This window comes from Helianthus annuus, chromosome 7, assembly GCF_002127325.2.
Source record: "Helianthus annuus cultivar XRQ/B chromosome 7, HanXRQr2.0-SUNRISE, whole genome shotgun sequence".
NCBI lineage: Eukaryota > Viridiplantae > Streptophyta > Magnoliopsida > Asterales > Asteraceae > Helianthus > Helianthus annuus.
In genome coordinates, this window is record NC_035439.2 from 123,376,415 (window position 1) to 123,394,628 (window position 18,214).

The following is an 18,214-nucleotide window of genomic DNA, read 5'->3' on the forward strand; positions in this document are numbered from 1 at the left end:
AATGAGAAATTTTGTTTTTTTTTTTAGTTTTGGTAATGATAAGCAAAAAATAACAGTAACACAATCAGCTACCTCTAGGTGTTTGTCCAACGTAATGACGTATGTTGTCATATAGGCTATCACTTGGCAATTGTGATTTGTGGTCGACAAATTGTTAACTTGTTACAATTTTGAGTTTGCAAAAGCCTTTTAATCAATGTATCAAAAACCCATAAGCCCAATCAATTTACCATTCACTTACAATATGTAGTATCCATATGTAGTATTTTTTTATTAAAGATGTGGGCAATTTTCTTACCTTTGTTTTTCCAAGAATACAGGATTGCGATAAAACGGAAAAGAAAACATATATCTCAAAATCATAATCAAACTTAGAAATTAGAAAAAGAAACACCCCTATCTTTTTTAAGACCATCATAATTCGTATTATATACCTGGGCCAGCGCATTCGCTTAAAACCTCATTCAAAAAATAACAGTTGCATATTGTCTCCCAATTACAATCCAACCCACATATATTTACATAAAAACATACTACAGCAATATTGGTCTACTCTGAACGATCTCCATTTCACCCACATATATTTACTTAAAAACATACTACAATGTGTGCTCCACTGTCTCCTTTGAATCGCCATAAACCGGACACAAATCTGAGTCGTAAAAGATGTTTCATCTCGCAAGAGCATCCAGAGTAGGCAATCTATCTAGTACCACTCTACATCCAAGAATCACAACTATTTTTGGAACCCAATTATTCCAAAAATAAGCATAAGCCAGCGTGTCATACTGGTGTCACAAATTCTGTTTTTTATACACTTTACCGGGAACCCTTTTGAATTCAGATCCCACGCCCATGTATCATTTCCTTGATCGATCCACACCTCTTATATAATTCTCATCAATAAACCCAATTCATTTACTTCCGTATCCATCCGAATCCGGTAGTCTTTTTCATAGCCAATCCCACCAAAAGCCTTACGTACACCGTTTCACCCGATCTGAGACAAAGCAATGTTTGTTGCATGACAAAGTTTCGGCATAGATCAAGCTCTTCGATTAAACCCCAATTCACAGTTAAAACTGCAAATATAACTAAACCCCGATTCACAATTAGAAAGTTGCCATACGGTTGGGAAGCGCCTTTAAGACTTCACATAGCTCACTAACAATGAACTCTATGAATCCATAATCTGAAAAAAAAAATATATGATTTAAATCCAAAGTTAAATCGAACGAAATCAAATTAATAAAACACTTTAGTTCCCTAAACTCCACATATAAAAAATTAATGTTACTGATTGTACTAAACATTATGAATATACCTGAAAAAGACTAAGTACAGTATCCTTTAGTTGCAATTTTTACTTGTTCCAGGTCTTAACTTGCCACACCACCAACAATAAGGTGGGGGTACAGAATAAGATCTTGGAGTCATAGAGTCAATCGAATGTCCGGCATAGCTGCAATAGAGGTTGCCACGCTCCCCCATAATATGTCAAAAGAAGCTAAGCATTAAACAACATGTGCTTCAAACAACGGTAAGCTATAAATACATTATTATGTGCACCATACTATTATATATAATACGTGAACTACCTTATATGATATGATACATATTGAAAAGATGCAATAAAAATGAAAGAGAAAAATGCCCGGATAGTCCCTGTGGTTTGCCCATTTTCACCTTTAGTCCCTAACTTTCTAAAATTACAGCTATAGTCCCCAACTTTTGCAATTCCGTTCCCGGATAGTCCCTGGCACGGATGGGGGTTAGTTTTTGGTGTTAAGTGGATGTGAAATGACCAAAATACCCTTAATTAAGGAAATAAATGGGTGGACCCATCCTCAACCTCACATCTTCTTCAATCCACAAAACACACCACCCCAATAACAATCAATAACAGCATACAACCTGAATATCACCAAGAAGAATCCCCATGATTTCTTCAGCTTCGGTAGACAATGCATGAGTGAGGCACATTAACCACACATCCTCCGCCATTTTCACACTCGTAAGCGACATTTTTAACGGCGTTTGAAATCCTCTAGTGAGTTTTAACGGCGTCAAACGGTGGATTTGCCGGTGGCCGGAAAAGGTTAGGTCCGATCGGAGCGAAAGCAGATCGACGGTTGGAGATTTCGGCGATGACTTTAGGGAACTCGTAAAGAGGGTGTTATGCGTTGTAGGTGGTTGTAGATTGTTACGGTGGAGATGTTAATGGATGTCGTTTGTTTTGTTGTTTCCGTAACGGTCTACGGTTAGTGATGACTTAATTTGGGTGGGGTATTTGGGTATTAATATTTTGTGTAGTGTGATATGGAGGTTTTGGTTTAGATCAAAATTGAAATTAAGGGTGGGGTGGTATGTTGCAGGTGATGTGTTTTGTGGATTGAAAAGATGTGAGGTTGAGGATGGGGCCCATCCATCTATTTCCTTAATTAAGGGTATTTTGGTCATTTCACATCCATCTAACACCAAAAACTAACCCCCATCCTCGCTAGGGACTATCCGGGAACGAAATTGCAAAAGGTGGGGACTATAGCTGTAATTTTAGAAAGTTAGAGACTAAAGGTGAAAAATGGATAAACCACAGGGACTATCCGGGCATTTTTCTCAAAATGAAATAAAAGAAAAGGAAGCACCACTTTTAGTTAAATCAGAATACATTACGAACAACTACTTTTGAATATGATGTTTTTTAATAATATCTACAAAAGCCAAAACAAAAGCCACCTTATTTTGTCCAAACTAAAAAGCAAGTGTGTTTTTCCAATATTCAATATAATGTGATATACGTTTTTGACATCTTTATACATCGGTTTTATCGTTTTTAAGTATAGCTACAACTAATAAATAATATTACCAAAAGGATATATGAAATATTCGACCAAACAGGTCAATCAGATAGAAAGCAGAAGAAACATATGAAGGATATAAAAAATAAAAATAAAAAGTTGATTTAGAATGCTTTGATTTTAGGGTAATTGGCCTGTAATAATCTCACCTAGACCTTATTGGTCATTAATAATCCCACTTCAGAATATTCCCTCCACCAGTCTCATCTTTCACCTATTTTTCCTACAATGGTCCCCCGTTAAAAAAAACTTGACGGAGTTAAGTTTTTTTCCAAATTACAAACATATTTTTTAGGCTTTTGATTAGAACGATGATACGAGTCCATTGATGTAAAACTTACTTCGGAATGGTTAAAGGAACTGTAACATAAACTCACCTTGGAGAGGAGGAACTGTAAACCCTAAGGATTCAACAAAGATGGATAGCCTGAGCCTATGAAAGAGACGACGTGCGGCATGATTTTCTTAAGGTTTGAAAGTTGGACATGTTATTGAAAATAAATATGGGTTAGAAAAAATTACCAGAAGAGAATATAAAATTGATCGAAAGCAGAATGCTTGATTGTGATGGGTTTGATGAAGAGAGGATTTGATGAAGAGATGGGAATGGCTAGGGTTTGATGAAGAGAAGAAAGGTTCAGATCTAGGGTTTTACAAAAGAAATGTAGATGCGTAAAAAATTAGTCCGGTGATACGGATCCCGCGTTGACCCGTATAAAAAAAAGGTCTGACCTGAATTTTGGAGCCAAAACACAAGATTTAGATGCTCTAATCAAGTGACACGTCAGCAAAACTATTTACGTTTATTATATATAATAGATTATAAGATCCCGACAAATAAATTTTTTAATAAGTGTTAGTGTATTTGTTGGTGCATATTGGTGACAACAGCTTAGATTTGGTCTTTGGATATATTGTAATTAGTTAAACGATAAACAGTTAGCGGGTTTAGCTTTGTATTAGTGAAATTATAGAGTTTGGGCTAAACAAAACCCAGTTGGGTCATAGGGGGAGAAATTGGGCTTGCCCATGTAGGAAACCCTAGCCCAAGTAGCAACCTTGTGTTATATAAACAAGGCTTTGCTTTAGGGTTTAGGTTAATCAGCCAAAAACAGAGTTTGTGAGAATTTCGTGAGAGGCAATAGTCTTGGACGAATTTGGAGTGTGCACGGGATCTTGATTGATTGTAATCAGTTTGATAGATAATCAATAAAGCTCAGTTTAATTGGAATTTCTGTTTCTACTCATTCTGTGATATTCTGATCAAGAGGATTCTGTACTCTTGATTGGATTGACAATTCTGTGAAGATCCATACGACAAGGGGACCTACAGTATTATATGATCTACTCGTGAACGCGTGTTTGTGTTTGTTTGTTTCCATTTGTGTTCATGAACGTTGGTTCGTTGCCTAAAATTAACAAACAAACACAAACGAACATGAACAAGTTTATTTCCTTAACAAACGAACACAAACATAAAATATTGTTCAGTAAGTGTTCATGAACCGTTCGTGAACACATATATTCTTTAACAAACGAACATGAACAAGGCCTCGTTCATGTTTGTTCGGTTCGTTTGCAGCCCTAGTAGGGAACACCAAAATGGTAAATAGTATTTCCTCCGACATCACTTTGAGAAAAAACTCTATTTTGTTTACCTACTACTCAAAAACGTTGGCGGTGGTTAGACATTTGGAATAGGTAAACTATTTTTTTATTTTTTATTTTTTTAAATTATGTGTTAAGATAAAACAAATAAAACATCAAACTTTTATAAATAAAAAAAACCATTACATTAAAATCTAAGTTAAAAAAAATAATAATAAAACAACGCAATAAGGCTAACCATATTTTTTTGCGATCTCGCGTTTTCTAGCGAGTGTGATTTCCAACATCGAAGGATGAACATTGTCGTGAGGCCGGTTAAACGCATCCAAGTCCTTGTCGAACATAGTTTGTCGCAACGCCTCGCGTTGCTCTTCTGCTAACGACATGTATTTTTCCTCTCGTAACCTTTTGATATCCATCAATTCTTTCTTCATGGCCTTGTATTCTTCGAATCTACTGGTTATATCTCTTGGATCTTCGCTTGTTGAAGACGGTCCTTTGTCCTTTTTCTCCTTTATCTTTTGTCTTCTTGGCGAGGGATCCTCGTTCATGTCGGGAAGACCGCTCGAGACTTCGGCACTAGGTGTATCCGCTTTATAATTTCCCAAATCCGACGACTTTCTTTTTTGACTTGAGCCGGAGCTATCTTCACCCAACAACGGTACCGACGACCATTTTTTATTTGTTCTAACGACCTTTCACGCCGCAACATGAGGAAAGTCATGTTTTTCTTTGTTTTTGTAATCTTTAAGCGCTTACTTCATTACAAAAGCATCGTCGCACCCGCTAGGACGTAAACGATCCTATAAAAATAAATTGTAATAAAAATTATCCACATACTTAAGTAAAAAATAAACCGTATAAAAATAATATAGTTTACCGCTTGATGATAAAAACCATTGAATGTGTTCAACTTTGTTTGCATCGCCATCCATTTCGATCGAACTTGATGGTGGTTTCGGTTGCTTCCTCCAACTGTTTGATTGAAGTGCTAAAGAACTTGGTTCCAAAAACCATCTGAATTCTGTTGATTTCCTTTTCTTTTGTTTAAAATGCAATGAACATAAGCCTTTGCCAAAGCCTCTTCTTGTTTAGGCATCCAATTTTCACGTTTCTCTTTAGCCTTCTTTCCTTTCGGGTCGTTTGCGGCTTCATTTTGGTTCACAAGATCGTCTTGTACGACAACATCTTCATCCTCATCATTATGTTGCTCTTGAGTATCAGGCACGAAATCTTCTTCGGAGTCATCTTCTATATCTCTCGGTGACTGTGAGCGTGGACTTTGAAAAGCAAACGGGTCAAAAGAGTTTTGGGCGTCGAGGGGATAATCATAAACACCGGGTCTCACCAACGTCGGACCATGTAGCAACCAATTTTGGTGGGGTTGGCTATCGTAACCGAAATTCGGTTGCATGGTTTGGTTAAAAAAAATGGAGGTTGGGTTTGTGTAGCAAAGCTAAGTTGGGGATGAAACAATGCACTTGAACCACCCGAACCACCACGTTTATCTTGAGCCCTCGCCTTCGAATCGGACCCTAAATTTTTTTTTCTTCCCTTCACCTTTGTTTGAGCCTTCCGTTTGTTTGAAAAGATTTGAAATGATGAGGATAAAAATGTGTTTATAAAAATGACAGTGAATTTGGTTTGTTTTAAAGGTGAATTTGGTTTGTTTTAATGTAAACGGCTATATAGCCGTTGGATTGCACAACGGTCGAAAAAAACAATCCCTTCCCGAGCGGTAAAGCTTCACCGATCCAACCCCTTCCTCGAGCGGTAAACACCTTATGCGGCGGTGTTACCGCTCGGTAAACTCGTTTACCGAATGAGTATACCGACCACTCCGTTCACCCTTATTTCTTTCTTTCTCCCTCTCTTTTTTAAAATAAAACACAAACTATTATTTTTCATTTGTAAAATGATAGTTTTTGTTTTTTTTTGTCTAAATTTACGTTTACGTTTGGTGTAAATTCCAAATTTACACCTAGGTTTTTAGAGAAAAACTGGATGCAAAAACATTTTACGTTGATTTATAAAAGAGTAAATTACAAAAATCGTCCTTTATATATGTCACTTATTGCAAACTGTGTCCTTTATCTTCAATAATTACAGAACACGTACTCGATATTTGCAAACTCTTGCAAGTTATGTCCTTTAGCCCTAACTTAGTTATTTTTTGTGGTTAAATCTGACCAAATGAACCTCGCATGAGGGTATTTTGGTCATTTTACTCTCATGTGGGGTCCATTTGGTCAGATTTAACCACAAAAATACCCTCATGTGGGGTCCATTTGGTCAGATTTAACTACAAAAATTAACCGAGTTAGGGCTAAAGGACATAACTTGTAAGGGTTTGCAAACATCGAGTACGTTTTCTATAATTATTGAAGACAAAGGACACAGTTTGCAATAAGTGACATACATAAAGGACGATTTTTGTAAGGGTAAATTACACTTTTCGTCCTTTATGTTTGTACCGGATTGCAATGGATACCCTTTAACTTCAATAATTAGAGTCACAATACTTTATTTAGAAAACTCAGTACACCTTTTGTCCTTTAATAGTAACCAAGTTAATTTTAAACGTTAAATGATGTCACGTGGACCCCACATGAGGGCATTTATGTCCTTTCACACCTGATCATTCCCCTTTGTAAATCTCCTCTCTCCCACAACTCTCATCTCTTTCTCTCTCTCAATTCCATATATCTCTTTAGAAAAATACGAACCAGATGTTTAAACCCTAGAATCAAACCCGCCATTGAAAAAACCGCTATCCACACAACCAAATTTCAACTTACTGATTTGTTTCAGACGCTGCCAGCCTTTCCAGATCTGTTTCTCCCCAATAACTCTGACTCACCTCTTCAACCCCCAAAAGCCTCAAATCTGAAACCCTCGTTCACCCTCTTCAACCCTTGAAACCGTTAACAATCAGAGACCTGTGTCAACAAGTTTTGAATGGAGAAATCAGAGATGATGGTAGTAGATTACAGACGTGCAACGATGGTGGTGCTTCACTGGATATGAAGTTCGTGGCGGTGGTGGTTGTAGTTGATGCGCAGATCAGGTGATCGGAGTGTCGCGCTCCGGTCAAAGATAATATTTATAAGCCCAAATTACCCTTAACAATGTGTTAGTGGTAGTAAGGGGTCGATCCATGAAGAGTATGTGGTTTGTGTGTGGATTCGAATGAATTAAAACAATTGTCACAATTATGAAGCTTACTAGAATAATTTTGTGTTTTCGTTTAATTGAGAAATATGATTTTTTAACTAAGTGAATTGATGAGAATGATTAACACTACTAATTAATGATTGCAATAAAAATGGTTACTAGAACAATAATAATAAAAAGGAATCACGCCCGGTTTCGGTAATTATTAATCTAGGATTTCTACAAGTTTTAGTTTCAACTCAAATGCATTCGATTAACGGATTTAGTGTACCGTGACTTAGGTGCTACTAGCTACCAACGTCCCGAAGAACGGACAAAAAGACACTTTGTAATCAACACAAGTAAATCCTAACAACGACAACGTACAATTACATATCACCGTTTCGCAAAGTCATAACTTTTAACATCGTTCGACAATTCACGAATTCGTAACAAATGTAATACTATTGTCAAAAGTTTCAAAAACCAAATACAAATTGTCACTAAGATGAAACAAGAACAATTTGAAACCCTAAAATTAACAACTACCTACGCCGGGGTGAAACCGAGATGATTAGCCGCTCATGGTTGATGCAACTTGATCACCGGAAGTTTGGAACATGAATGATGTCATCTTGAAGCTTGTAGAATGAAGAAATGATTGATGATTAGGGTTTGTGGGTGAAGATGGTGAGTGTGAATGAAGGATGGATGATTAGGGTTTTGGATGGTGAATTGGGGATGATGAAGAATGAAGATGGTAATTGATGATGATTCGGGTGTTGAAGATGATGATGATTCAATGGTAGGTGATAGGTGATCAATTGTGGCTCCAAGATATCATTCAAAACTCAAAAGTGAGTGTAACTCCCGAATTCCATGTCCCATGGCCAATAAAAATCGATCTTGACCCCCAAATCAATGAAATGCCCGTTTCCGAATTCTGATACCCGTCGCCGACGGGCCTGACCCCGTCGCCGACAGGTTGTAGTTTTTGCTGATCTCTCCGACGGGCTAAATATCTGGATACGAGCTTGCTTGGCCGACGGTTATTTCTGGAGGGCGTCGCCGACGGGGCCCAGGCCGTCGGCGACGGGCTCTCATTTGCACGCTTTCTGTTTTTCGCTTCCAACACTCCCGGTTGACCCGTAACGCATCCTGGTGCTCCGGTTTTCGACCCGGTGACCCGTAAAGCTCCCGAAAAGCTCCTTAAACTTCGTTAAACCTGCATAAACACAAATCTAATTAAAAGTAGGCCATTCAAGATTAAAACTCATATAAAAATATAAAGTTATACAATTACGAGCATCGGTTTTCAACCACGTATCACCTCCCCACACTTGTCTTTTGCTTGCCCTCAAGCAAATTTGTTTTTCACTTTCACGTGGGTCGAATAACGAATACACATCCCATTCCCGAGACAAAGGTTAAGGTCTATTGTCATACAAAAGTTCAAATTCTTACAATCTCCACATATTTACCGGTAAAGTGAACAATCACATATAATAATGGTTATCCAAGATTAACCCGCCCGTAAAACTAACAAGTCATGCATATCCCTCACAATGTTCTCTCCACCCGGCTTAAAATTTGGCTAATATGTATAATGTATTAGCACTACAATCAATTAATCGCTCAAAACCGGTTAGAACACGTACCCACATAGGCTTGCAACTCAATCATTCTCCACCACCGATCACGAATACTAAGCACAAGTCAAAAGGTCTTTGAAGGGTTGTAACGGGGCTAGGCTAAGGGTAGGGAATATGATATTTTAAAGTGGCTAAGGTGATGAAAATTCGATTCTTATTACAACACAACTATTCTAAACTCAAATAAACTATAAACATCAATTCCAAGGCAATGATTTTCGCCTTTTATTCAATAACTAGAAACACATATTTTTGGATTTTTCTCAATGGTTTTTCATTCTTTTTCGCAACATTTTCTGTTTTTTTTATGTAATTCACAACTATGCAACTAAAACTCCTATAATCGAATTTTCATCACACGGGTTTAAAAAGAAAAGGCTTATGGTTATGGGCTAGATGGGTTGTTAAACGAAAGGTTTAGGCTCAAAGTTGGCTACTAGGGGATAATTTTTTTGGTAAGGATATAAAAATGGTGTAAACGGAAAAGGTTTACCTAATGCCTTAATCATTCTTGTGCTTGTATTCGGTCTATGGTCTCGAACGTATCAAAAGTTGCAAGTTCTACAATACGCGACTAATGGTCCACTCAACAAAGAAACATGTAAATGCAATTCTATGATATAAAAGTGGCTCAAACCTCACGTATAAGGGTATGATATGTGATATGCATGATATACTAGTTTCTTAGGCGGATTATTCCCAAATAACCACCCGCTAAATATCCGTCATGCTATTAATTTGAACTTGACCATGACAAAAGACCAAATGGGTTGTGCCATCCCTTGTTGACTTGGTTAGTTGTGATTTTAAGATCGCTTTTGAAACAAGAAATTTTTGAAAAATTTTTGAAATCTTTCCCCCATCCCCACACTTGAGGTAAACATTGTCCTCAATGTGTAGTGTTTAAATGAACGGGTCAAAATCAAAAATTTTTACTACTCCCCCATCCCCACACTTGAAGTACATATTGTCCTTAATGTGTAGGAACTAGAGTTTTAAAAATGCACAAGGGATGTGACACGACTAACCTTCCCAACTTTTTACCCCAGAAAATATAGTACAAAATACAATCCACTTATTCCTAACTAATAATCAAAGTAAAAAGAAACACATGCACCTGATTTTTGTCGCTTGATGCTCATATCTCCTTCGTCTCTTCATAAAAATGGTTGTCCCGCGAACATGTTGTACCTACAAATTCTAATCCTTGTGTAGAAGCATGCTTCTCACAACCATCAAAATTTGTTAGTTACTTAGTTCTACCCTTTTTATGAACACATTACCAAGCCATGCATTATTTCACTTCGATTTATGTGGAAAATATTTTACAACAACAACAAACCTAACTCACTTTCGTAGGAATCACGGTTGCATTTAGCTTATGCAACAAGCCCTTTTAAACCTCACGATAGCTCAGGAGGACGAGAGGTCTCGTGAGGGTTATATAGGGAACACACCCACAACGTTCATTTAACTAGGCAGAAATTAAATAAAAACGACACAGAAATAAAGAAACAAAATATACAACAACAACAACATAAAATATACCATACCTCTACCGCTGATATCGCTCGTTTGGATCCACTGGCGGGTTGGGCTGGTATTGATAACCAGTGAGGGCCTCGAACATCTCCCTATAGTTATCGAGGGGACTCTACTCCCCTTGAGGCGGCGGTTGGTACGGAATCGGGATAAAGCTAGACCCTACCGCTTCGGGCCAATGAGGAGTCGGGTCGGATGGGCCTTGTGGGTAGGGAAGGTCGGGGTAATTAGTCCATCCCGAGTGCTCGGCATATGGGAGGCCGGCTTGGTAGTCTCTTTGGTGCCGCTCCTGATCGTGGAGCACTTTGGCGTTATTAACCGCCATTTGTTGAGAGACATACAAGGCACTCCAGCGGCGTTGGTTCAATTCTCTTTCTTCATGTCGACGCGTTGCCTCTGCTTCTTCCCATGCCCGTCTTCGGGCTGCCTCATCCTCTTGCATTTTCGCCAACTGTTCCATGTGTGATCTTTGCATTGCTTGGAACAGTTCTTGCTCCTCCACAAACTTATTCATTCTCTCCCGATGGGCTTCTTGAGCTGCCCAATACTCCTGCATTGAGGGTCCATGGGACCCCTCCCAAGCTTCCCTCCTTCGGTTATATTCTCGGCCTTCACCGATACACGCAGAGACATTGTCATATATCTCTTGCTGTCCTCGATCAAAATTTTTGTAGGAGGGTACCCGTCTCATGGTCACAAAACCTGCCACATCTGCATTAATTTCTCTATGCGGCCTCATGTATCTCTGTCTGGATCTTTGTGGACCAGAGGTTGCAGCTTGCTCCTCTTCATCACCCATTTCTTCATCTTCTGCCGATTCTGGTGGTGCCCCTGAAGTAAGAAACTCATATTTGTTACCCAAATTATCGGTCACAACATACTTGTTCCTCGAGAAGTTAATCTCTATCTTCCAATTCTTCCTCATATAAGCCTTGTTGAATTCCTCCAACGGTTTAGATACCCATAGTGAATCCGGGGGTAAGCAATTTTGTTGCACAATCATGGCGCTAATGAGGCGTGCGTACGGAATAAAACGCCTCTAGGACGACTCCCTGGTAACCCACGTGTTCATCATCACTATGTGTCTCCATGACAATGTTGGGGTTCCATAAAGCAAAGAGTGCACCACCCTACAGTCACTCGCTCTAACACCTCCATGATCACCAAACCTCGCCAAGATGTTCTCAACAGAAATCCCTTGGAGAATTTTTCCCTCAATCGACATTTGCTTTCTTTTTGCTTCTCCTCCTTCGTTGAAAGGTAAAATAACTTCTATCAGCTGCTCGGGATCAGCAGTGTTCATATGATTATCCAATAAACGCTCGATGGGTGGGTAATCATATGCTTGTACTCCCATGGAGTCGAAACGCGCAATACAATTCATTGTCTCGAAGGACATTGTCATGGTCCCTCGATTAGTCATTCCCACCAACTTCCACTGCGACGGAGGTTCATTCTTGTTCACGAGCTTCAAAGTAGATAACCATTCACATACCTCCGCTAAATACACCCTGGAAGTATTATCTTCACACCAGTCAAGGACACTTTCCCAACCTAAACGCTCGAACATCTGCACAATCCCAATCTGACGGAATTCTTCGACGTTCACAACCCGTTCACATATCACCCTTTCTGGAACTGAAGTGTTCACATTATTCACCATCTTCCACTTCCATAACTTAGCCTCCAACTTCCTATCTTGATAGCCCGATAATGGATTGTTTTTCTCATCATCCCAAATTTTGGCGTTTTGGCTATCCCTAAACTTCGCCCACTCCCAATCCTGCCTATACAATCTTGCATCATTCTCCTCTACGGAGCTTAGTTGCTCCCACTTCTTCGGTATTAAACCGTAAGAAGACCCGACCCCGGATGATGAAGCTTGGCCTGTAGTCTTTTGTCTCTTACCACCAGCCATAACTTTGTGTTGTTGGAACAAGAAAACCGTGAAAAGATGTAAAACAAATAGATTGATGGACACCCCTTCAAAAAACCCTAAGTAACACGCCCAAAAATCTTGCAAAATAGCAAGAATTGATGAAAACCGTGTTGGGGGTTTTGTTCCTCTTGAAAAATCACTCAAGATAGACCCTAAAATCAGGTGATTTGGTGGAGATTTGAGAAATTTATGGAGATTAGAAGGTTGCTAGGGTTCTTGAGGAAGATGTGAAGAAGATGGAGTGAGATGAGAGAGATGGCAGTGATCTTATGGGTAAAGAATGATGTGGGATGATTGTGGGTCGAATTTGTGATCAATAATGGGTTTAGGTGGTGTTTGGTTAGGTGTAGACAAGTTTTAATTCGTTTTTAAATGCTAAAAACGAACCTGCATCGGACGCTAAATACAAGCCCGTCGCCGACGGGGATGAACCCGTCGCCGATGGGTAACAAACAATGGTCCTGTGGCCGATGCCTTAAGCGTCTGGTTACGGGAGTTTGGTGCCGACGGGAGTTTAGAGAACCCGTCCGGGACGGTCATCACCTCGTCGCCGACGGGTATCACATTTTTCAATTTTTTTTTTTGAAAAATAGAGGGAATTTTATTAACTTTTAATAAAGGGACTATGTACAATAAAAATTCCTGAAAAGTATTAAAAATCTTTTTATGATTTTTTTATGAGTTAAATTTTGAAAAATTGCGAAACCGTTACGGCCCTACCACCCCCCGAAAAGTCTTGTATTGTCCCTAATACACACAAATAAGTCTATAAACATACCTTTTGTCTTCAAGACCCGTTTATGATGTCCGGACTTCACACAATTACAACGGTTAGTAGGAAACGAAAACGATTAACACAAAACACACAAACAAATAAATAGTTGTACATAACTTTACACAAAATGTTACCGGTCCTTTTCATTCGACCTCATAAACCGGGAAGCTTACCACGAAGCTCACCGATTCCTTGTTTTCATCCACCTTCTCGTTACCGTCGAGAAACGGTTTTAGCCGATGACCATTTACCGTTTGTCGTACCCCATCCTTCGGGTCCTCGATAGTAACATCACCCAATTGTCCGACCCGGGTGATAACATAGGGTCCCATCCATTTACTCCGGAGCTTTCCGGGAAAGAACTTGAGCTTCGAATTGTAGAGCCACACCTTTTGACCCACTTCAAACTCTTTCTTTCTCAACTTGGCATCATGCGCTCTTTTCATCCTATCCTTATACTTAGACGCGCATTCATATGCCATCTCCCTTAGCTCCTCCAACTCACATAACTTGAGCTTCCGTTCCTTACCTGCATCATCATATTGCACATTAACCTCTTTAATAGTCCATAACGATTTGTGCACAAGTTCAACCGGTAAATGGCAGTTTTTACCGTAAACCAACCGGTAAGGTGTGGTGCCTATGGGTGTCTTATGTGCCGTACGGTAGGCCCATAAAGCATCGATCAACTTAATTGACCAATCCTTACGGTCCGCCCGCACGGTCTTTTGCAAAATCTCTTTGATTTGCCTATTTGACACCTCAACTTGCCCGCTTGTTTGCGGGTGATAGGGGGTAGCAATCCTATGGTCAACACCAAACCGTTTTAGAAGTTTCCCAAACCGAAAATTTTTAAAATGAGATCCTCCATCACTTATGATGACACGAGGAATCCCAAACCTTGAAAAAATATTTGTTTGCACAAAATTACAAACCACGGAATGGTCGTTCGTCTTGGTGGCTATTGCTTCGACCCATTTTGACACATAGTCAACGACTACCAAGATGTACAAGTTACCATAGGAATTGGGGAATGGGCCCATGAAATCAATACCCCATACATCGAAAACATCGACTACAAGGATTGGTTGCATGGGCATTTCGTCCCTTTTTGAAATGCCCCCTAGTTTTTGACACTCTATACAATTCTTGGCAAACTCATTTGCATCTTTAAAAATAGTAGGCCAATAAAGACCACTATTTAACACTTTATGACCCGTTTTGTGACCACTAAAATGACCACCACATGCAAACGAGTGTAGATGTTGCAACACGCTTGGAATCTCTTCATCGTCTATGCATCTTCGTATCACTTGATCCGCACATTCCTTCCACAAGTGCGGTTCTTCCAGTCGGTAATACTTGATTTGAGACATGAAGTGTTGCCTCTTCCGTCTATCCCAATGTGCCGGCATATCACCTGTAACAAGATAATTGACAATGTTAGCATACCATGGCAATTTATCTAACTTCATTATGTGCTCATCTGGGAAAGACTCATTGATCTATAAGGATTTCGGATCCTCTTCAACCGTCAACCGGGACAAGTGGTCCGCTACCACATTTTCTATACCCTTTTTGTCCCGTATCTCCAAATCGAACTCTTGGAGCAACAACACCCACCGGATTAACCTCGGCTTTGCATCATTCTTCTCCATGAGGTACCTAACTGCAGTGTGATCAGAATAAATAATCACTTTACTACCCCATATGTAAGACCGAAATTTATCCAATGCATAGACCACCGCAAGTAGCTCTTTTTCGGTGGTTGTGTAATTCAATTGCGCATCCAAAAGAGTCTTACTTGCGTAGTATATGGCAACGGGTTTCTTGTCAACCCGTTGTCCCAACACGGCCCCCACCGCATAATCACTTGCATCGCACATAATTTCAAAAGGTAAAGACCAATTTGGCGATTGCAAGATTGGGGCCTCGACTAGTTTTTCTTTTAATTTGTTAAAAGCGTTTTGGCAACTTTCATTGAAATCAAATGGTTGGTCTTTTAACAACAAATTACATAAAGGCTTTGTTATATCACTAAAACCCTTAATAAACCGCCTATAAAACCCCGCGTGACCTAGAAACGACCTAACACCTTTAACAGTCGTGGGATACGGTAAAGTACATATGACTTGTACCTTAGCACGATCAACCTCTATCCCACGACTTGACACCACGTGTCCCAACACAATTCCCTCTTGAACCATAAAATGGCTCTTTTCCCAACTTAGGACCAAACTAGTCTCAACACATCTTTTTAACACTTTATCTAGTTGGTCCAAACAAGCCTCAAAAGATGATCCAAAAATTGAGAAATCATCCATGAAGATTTCCAAAGACTTTCCCACCTTATCTGAGAAGATACTCATCATGCACCTTTGGAAGGTGGCGGGAGCGTTACATAATCCAAACGGCATTCGCCTAAATGCGATGTACCGTAGGGACATGTAAACGTAGTCTTTGATTGATCTTCCGGATGGATGGCAATTTGGTAATAACCGGAATAGCCATCTAAGAAGCAATAAAATTTTTGCCCCGACAATTTCTCAACTATTTGATCTATAAACGGTAAAGGAAAATGATCTTTGGAAGTTGCGGTATTCAACTTCCTATAATCAATACAAATTCGCCACCCGGTTACCGGCCGAGTGGCTACCTCTTCACCTGCGTCATTTTTGACGACTTGTATACCCGCTTTCTTGGGAACCGTCTGTGTTGGGCTCACCCATTGGCTATCCAAGATCGGGTAAATGATACCCGCATTAAGCCACTTCAACACTTCCTTCTTTACTACCTCCCGCATATTCGGATTTAATCTCCGTTGCACATCTCGAACGGGAGTCACATTCTCTTCCGTGATGATTTTGTGCATCACCACCGAGGGACTAATACCCTTCAAATCCGCAATGGTCCATCCAATCGCCGCCCGATTGGTGACCAACACCTCCATCAGTTTTTCCTCTTGCTCCACGGTTAAATTCGATGCAATAATAACCGGGAGTGTATTGCCTTCACCAACATAAGCATACTTGAGATGCTTCGGCAATGCCTTCAACTCAACCTCCGGAGGCTCTACTAACGACGGCTTCAATTTAGTGTCAATGCTCTCCGGTAAGCTTTCAACTTGGTGCGTCCATGTCGGTTTTCCCTCTCGAACCGCAAGCACTTCCAAACTCTTCACTTCCCCGTCTATGCTTTTCTCCACCTCCACCTGTGACCTGTCAAACATATAAACTACCCGGTAGAATGCTTACACTAGCACCAAGATCTAGAAGTGCCCGGTTGATTTTAAAATCGCCTACTTGAATTGAAATGATAGGCGCACCCGGATCTTGGAGCTTAGGTGGAAGTGCACCCGAAAGAATCGAACTCACGTTTTCGGTTAAATCTAAATTTTTTGGAAATTTGTGAGTACGTTTTTGGGTACACAAATCTTTCAAGTACTTAGCATACGACGGTACTTGTTTAATTGCATCCAAAAGAAGTAAGTTGATTTTGACTTGTTTGAAAATTTCCAACAACTCTTCTTGTTGCGGACCTCTTTTGTTTACAACTTTTTTCATGGGTCCCTTCAATGCTTCGGGATAAGGGGCGGTATTAGCCTCCACACCCTTTTCCTTAGCCTTGGGGACGGGGATGGTCACAACGGGAGTATCATTGTTCTTTTTCAAATCATTTTTATTTTGACCCGTTTGACCATCCTCATGCTCATCATCACTAGCATCTTCCACCACCCCTTCAACAAATTGGGGTGGTGGTGTTTTGACACCATTATCAACAACTCGACCACTACGTAAAGTAATTTTATTAATTGGTACCTCACGTGTGTTCCTTGAACTTGACCCTTGATGCTTAGGGTTCACCGCGGTGTTACTTGGGAGCTTTCCCGTGCTTCCTCTCAATTGAGCCATTTCCTCCGCGAGTTGGCCCACTTACTTTGCCAATGCCTCATGTGCTTTATCCCGAATCTCGTTTGTCTTCTTTATCTCTTTGATATCATTGTGAGATTCTTTTATGTTGTTTTGAGACTCTCTTTGCATATTCAATAAAGCATCCATTTTGGCACTCAAGTCATCGCCACCGGTTTGATTGTTCAACCCGCTTCCATTACCGCCTTGATTGTTGTAATTCCTTTGGTACCCACCTTGGTAATTATTGTCCCTACCTTGGTACCCTTGGTTGTAATTTCGTTGATAACCTCCTTGGTTACCACCTTGGCGGTTTTGATATGCTGACCCGCTTTGACCTCCTTGATTACCCGATTGGAAGTTTGGGTTCATTTGATTTGAAGCATTGCCATACCGGAAGTTAGGGTGATTTCTCAAACCCGGATGATAAGTGTTGGAGTTCATGTCATATTGCTTCCTATCTCCATACACTTGGTTGACTTCCTCCGTGTAGTCACTCGACCCCGTTGGACATTGTTCCGCTCTATGTCCAATATCACCACAACCTTCACACACCTCGAATTGGACCGCATTTACTTCCTTTTTCTTTATTCGAGCCATTTCCCATTCTAAGTGGAAATCCGATCTTTAGAGTCAAGATCGGGAAGTGACCGGGAAACGGGATGTTTTTTAGCTCTATCGGCCGATTCTTTCTCTTTTGACCGCTTACTCATCCGCTCTAAAAACTCCCAATCATCGTCTTCATGGTTGCTCAAAAGATTCCCGTTACTTGTCGACTC

At 39.9% G+C, this 18,214-nt stretch overlaps 1 protein-coding gene across 1 annotated transcript; it reads right to left on the reverse strand.

Moving 5' to 3' along the window:
- Window positions 1–4,699: 4,699 nt before the first annotated feature.
- Window positions 4,700–11,816, reverse strand: LOC118480257 (trichohyalin-like). The gene is made up of 3 exons (XM_035975008.1): window positions 11,118–11,816; window positions 5,467–5,733; window positions 4,700–5,161 (listed from the first exon to the last, which is right to left on the reverse strand). The coding sequence occupies exons 1-3, from the start codon at window positions 11,814–11,816 to the stop codon at window positions 4,700–4,702; spliced, it is 1,428 nt and encodes a 475-aa protein (XP_035830901.1).
- Between the last annotated feature and the right edge of the window lie 6,398 nt (window positions 11,817–18,214).

What these genes read in the sequence shown, in the direction of transcription:
- LOC118480257 (XM_035975008.1), bottom strand. Translation starts at nt 11,816, where the DNA reads ATGATTGTGCAACAAAATTGCTTACCCCCGGATTCACTATGGGTATCT. An exon ending in TGGCGGTTAATAACGCCAAA is followed by an intron (nt 5,734 to 11,117) that starts GTGCTCCACGAT and finishes CCACGCTCACAG; the next exon opens with TCACCGAGAGATATAGAAGA. An exon ending in CAGATGGTTTTTGGAACCAA is followed by an intron (nt 5,162 to 5,466) that starts GTTCTTTAGCAC and finishes GCGGCGTGAAAG; the next exon opens with GTCGTTAGAACAAATAAAAA.